At 33.1% G+C, this 5,237-nt stretch overlaps 1 protein-coding gene across 1 annotated transcript; it reads left to right on the top strand.

Moving 5' to 3' along the window:
• The first annotated feature begins 1,395 nt into the window (after positions 1 to 1,395).
• LOC134235951 (peptidyl-prolyl cis-trans isomerase NIMA-interacting 4-like) lies at positions 1,396 to 4,671 on the top strand. The gene is made up of 3 exons (XM_062718126.1): positions 1,396 to 1,558; positions 3,424 to 3,543; positions 4,173 to 4,671. The coding sequence occupies exons 1-3, from the start codon at positions 1,454 to 1,456 to the stop codon at positions 4,329 to 4,331; spliced, it is 384 nt and encodes a 127-aa protein (XP_062574110.1). The 5' UTR covers positions 1,396 to 1,453; the 3' UTR covers positions 4,332 to 4,671.
• The last annotated feature ends 566 nt before the right edge of the window (positions 4,672 to 5,237 follow it).

Here is a 5,237-nt window from a genome sequence, read left to right as displayed (position 1 = left end):
AAAAGACTTTAAGATACTAGTATATACCGAAGGAAGGTAAAAAGATGAAACTTGCTTTAATATAAATTTTAAAATTATTATTATAATGTAACAACATAATGGGCATGATTGTTATCTTGTTTATAATCTTGAATATAACTGGAATTAATTTGTCCATCATTCATCACGCAGTATGGTAAAAATGGCTAATGAAGTGTTTGATGGAAACAAAATATAGTCTAATTGCTAAAATATATTTATGTGGGTTTCATTGTATATATGTTCACACAAAACTCTACATGAATGTAGAATATTTTATTATTCTTTTAAATTTTGATAGTTACACAAGAATTAAAAAAGGAATGTTTGCTTTGTAGTTTTATCTGTGTTCTTGTCTTTAATTTTAATTTTTTTTTAACATAAAACAATTTCTTTATAACTTTTTTTCTTCATTAAATATCGCAAAGTAGAAATAAATAAACTTTATATTAAAAAATTTCAATTATTTCAAAAAAATTGAAACTATAATACATGAAAGACATGTAGATATGGTCACCAGACACAGACTTCCTGTGTAATGCTATATATAGCTTTTGGATCTGACAAAAGGCCCAGAGTAAATAACAGCACTGTTACTTAGACCACTCCCTTCAGAGCAACAGGAAAAAATTGCCTCTTTAAAAGAAAAAAATAAATTAATCTTATTAAAAGGAAAATTAATATTCATATTTGAATATTTTATGTAATAAAATGACTATTTTGTATTGGATAAAAGATTTTATCTTTTCTATTGGCCTATAATTTGCCTTTACGTCAGAATGGCCTATAACTTTTCTGGTAAATATGCCAGATGTCCTATAGTTACTTAAAAATTATTTCAATCTGAAACCCTGAAACAATTGTTGTCTAGTCAGGAGGTTACTTTAAACTAGTTATAATGTTGCAATTTCTAAGATTAAATGTGGAAATGATACAAATCATATACGCTTTTTTCCATTACCGCTTCGCGGTTTAGAAACCCGAAACCGAACCTTAAAAAATCAGAACCGACCCGACCCGAAAAATTTTGGAACCGTGACAGCCCTATTCATAATGATGATTGATGTACGGTGGCTGCATTGGAATTTAGCCAAGCAGAAAGTCACACGAATAAAAAAAACCTGGAGGAAGTGCTGGACCGAAACATTCATCATCAGACATTTTATAAGACTTAAATCAACTTAATTTTGATAATCTATTTCATGAATCGTCCATCTTGTGTCACATTCCGAAGCTCGTCCGACAAACACCAGTTGATTGGACGAAATTCACCAATATTATCCAATGAACATGGTCTAAAGATAATAATCCTTCTGAATCACACGGGTGCTTGATATAGTCGAAGCGCAAACAGAAAAATGAAGGATAATTTTAACACGGATTGTATTGCACATGTGAATGCAAAATTTGTAAACAGTTACCCTAGACTTAAGAAATGCCGAAAAATAAGGGCGGGGGAGGTGGTGGAAAAGGCGCCAAAGGTGGCGGTGGTGATGACGATTCCTCAAAGAAACAGGCCAAGGGTGGCAACTCCGTAAAGGTGACAATGTTTTTATTGATTCAAGATGCCCATGTTTGAAGTCATGCAGTTTCTACAAAGTTCATATGTAGCAGACACTTTTCTCAAATAATTACTACATATCGGGTCAGATACAATCACTTGATACAGCTATATAGCTTGAAATTCATAAAGTATCCCACGTTTCCAACTATAAAGGTGACAATGTTTTTATTGATTCAACAGTCCAGTCCAATACGAAAATTCGTAATATTACAAAAAAACGTAAGATTACGAAAAAACGTAGTATTGCAAGTTATCGTAATATAAAACATATTACAATTTTTCGTAATGTAGATAAATTACGAATACGCGCAATATGGCAGATTGTAAGAGACTATATTACGAGTTTTCGTAATACAAGACAAATTCAAACATTGCAAGAAATTTGAGTGGTGGGTAGCAAAGTATGACGTCAGTAATATATCAGATTCCATGGCTACTGAAAGCACGCGGTCAGTTTGGTCAGTTACGCCTATCAGAAAGCATGGAAATTCAAGAAGAAAGTACCGCCAGCGATGGGTGAGTGGACAATTATTTTTATTATTCTTTTATGGGAATTTTCCCAAGAAAAACACCAATTTTCCAATAAATTTCAATATTCGCATAAGTATGTCGCATTGGTCTATATCACCCGTACTCCCTACTATTCTTGCGAAGTCTACCCTAAAAATCAACCCTCGTCTCATAATTAAACTGTTCATGCAATTCTTATTGTAATACACAGAATTCAAATCTCAGTAAGAGTCGTACAAGTTATCGCCCGTGACATCTCGTATTAAACATCATACTTTGCTACCCGCCACTCAATTTCTTGCAATGCTTGAATTTCTTGGATTACGAAAACTCGTAATATAGTCTCTTACATCTGCTATATTACGCGTATTTCGTAATTTAACTACATTACGAAAAATTGTAATATAAGTTTTATATTACGATAACTTGTAGTATTACGCTTTCTAGTAATCTTACGTTTTTTCGTAATATTATGAATTTTCGTATTGGACTGGACTGTTCAAGATGCCCATGTTTGAAGTCAGTATCTTGATATACATTATTACATAGTTCAAATGTAGCAGACACTTTTCTCAAATAATTACTACATATTGGGTCAGGTACAATCACTTGATATAGCTATTTAGCTTGAAATTTATAGATTAACTCACGTTTCCAACTATCATTGATTTACCTGGTATACTCTACGAACACATGCGCTTTATTCATATAGAACTACATGATAATTGAGATTTTAAAAATGTTGTCTCATTGATTTAAATTACACAAGGCCTCCTATGTCAATTTCAAAAGTACCAACTCACTGACGTCAAAAACAGAGGCAAAAGATTTAGGCACAGGCACTCATTTCATTCAAAGGGCACCCCAACTTAAATAAGTAGGGGTGCCCCATATATGAAACAAGTGCCTGTGATACAAGGTCTCCTTAGCTCCTGGCTAATTGCTTACAAAAATGTAGCAAAATTTACATTATGGTAGAATGATCAAGATATCAACTCAACTAACTTTCAGAGCAGGGGGAAATGTTGGGCAGTCTGGAATTTTAACCTAGGACCAACTGCTAACTGTTCAGGTGCTCTACCACTGACCTAAACAGTGTTTTCCCTAAGAACTGGCTAGTGGGCAAATTGACCGTTTCAATTAAAAAAAAATGCCACTTTAAAATATTTTAGAAAATTAATAATGGATTTGTTTATTTCTCGTAAACCTCGACCCAAAGCCTGTTACAATTGATCTCCAACCCTTTAATACTGTTTACTTTGAAATAAAGGGAAAACACTGTTAAGGATCTGACATACTCATTACTCAATTCCTTTTACTTTCATTTTTAGGTTCGTCATATCCTTTGTGAGAAACAGTCAAAATGTCTAGAGGCCCTGGAGAAAATTAAAGGAGGAATGAAATTTAATGAAGTTGCTGCACAGTATAGTGAGGATAAGGCCAGGTCAGGAGTAAGTAATCAACTGATACCGTAGATTCCTGATTGTTTGTGAGCACTTATTTTCACCTAATGGCCCTTTAACATCAAATCACTAGATCACATGAGGAGTAATTAAAGTTACCAACCTACAGAACTAATTATCAATTAAATGCAAACCAAGGATAGACTTTAACTTTTAGCATGTTTAGAGTTAAATATTGACGTACTGTAAACCAACTTTATTTTAGCAATTTACTGTGGGTAAACAAGTTCGGAATGATTAATTTTTTGCAATCAAGCCATTTTAGATCTATTGTGTATAGACACAGAGACTTGTAGGACTGGTTTGCAGTGAAAAAATATTTGCTATGACGAGGCTGTCGCTCTTGCAAAAATTTTCACAGACAAAATAAAATTGGTTTTCAGTATTGGAAATGATCTTTGTGCATCTACCTGGTATTTTTCTATATCTTGACTGTTGGTCTACATGAAATACAACTGCTTTGTTTATCATGTTTATGTGTTATTTTCCAGTATTCATCCATATGAAGTAATCAGTTTATGTTTGTTTTCCAGTAAATGTCTATATGAAATACTCATTTTATCTTTGGTTTCCAGTATTTGTCTATATCAAATAATCAGTTTATGTTTGGCTTCCAGGGTGACCTAGGATGGATGACCCGGGGCAGTATGGTCGGACCGTTCCAGGACGCGGCGTTCGCTCTCCCCACAAGTTCACTTGCCAACCCTGTATACACGGACCCTCCGGTCAAAACTAAGTTTGGTTATCATATCATCATGGTGGAGGGCAAGAAGTAAAAAAGGAGATTGTTAAATCATTAAAGACAAAATGTTAATTGTATGATCATATAAAATGTGATGTTTTAATAATTTTTTTTGTTTTAAAAACCTATTAATGGAACCGTAATATTTGATACAAAGGTTCTCAATTTATCATGTGTTATAAGCATACATGTTTTTCTATTACTCAGCATGTACATGAAATATTGTTTGGAAGTAAACTCTAACATTACAAATGCGCATTGGTAATTGCTGTAAGTAATAAAAATTTTGGTAATTGAAAATTAAACAATTTATGTCAAACATTATAATAAACAACTACAATGTTTACTGAAGTGTGACCAATTCATAGAAAATATTAAAATCATTTTTATTCCATCTTCTAAGAAATAACATTTCCTTGTATTTGTGTTCATTACATTCGTACTATTAATAAGTCGGAAAAAGTTGCACTGTATGCAGTGCTTGATGCTAGGGGAGTGTGCTAAAGCAGACAGTATGGCGTCTGCAGGGGGTTCCTTGAGAGAATTCTGTAAAATATGAAAAAGATAAAGAGCTTATGAATTCCACGTATGAAAAATTATTGCAAATAGATTTACAAACATAAAAATGATGACAATAGATAGCCACGACATTAAGATACCAGCTTACAATAAGTTGAAAATTGTTCAACAAAACAAGGTCAACAGGAAGTTGAATGGATTTGGTATGGAAACTAAGACACATTTGGCAACTTCACGGACCACCTTTAGTGGTCAAGAATTTCATATCTGGACAAAAATGGTGCACAGTGCACAGCTGGAAATTGGTCTACCTTATATGGCTATTGTTATTATTTCACACATTGTCCAATCTGATGAGAGAGAACAACAAATGCTGGTTTACATTTTATCATAGACACATGAATTAGGTTAATTTACATGC

This window comes from Saccostrea cucullata, unplaced genomic scaffold (genome assembly GCF_032062105.1).
Source record: "Saccostrea cucullata isolate Sc308-1 unplaced genomic scaffold, CSIRO_AGI_Scuc_v1 ctg1034, whole genome shotgun sequence".
In the NCBI taxonomy this organism is placed as follows: domain Eukaryota; kingdom Metazoa; phylum Mollusca; class Bivalvia; order Ostreida; family Ostreidae; genus Saccostrea; species Saccostrea cuccullata.
Note: the sequence above shows the minus strand (reverse complement) of the source record. Positions and strands in the feature narration are given on the sequence as shown.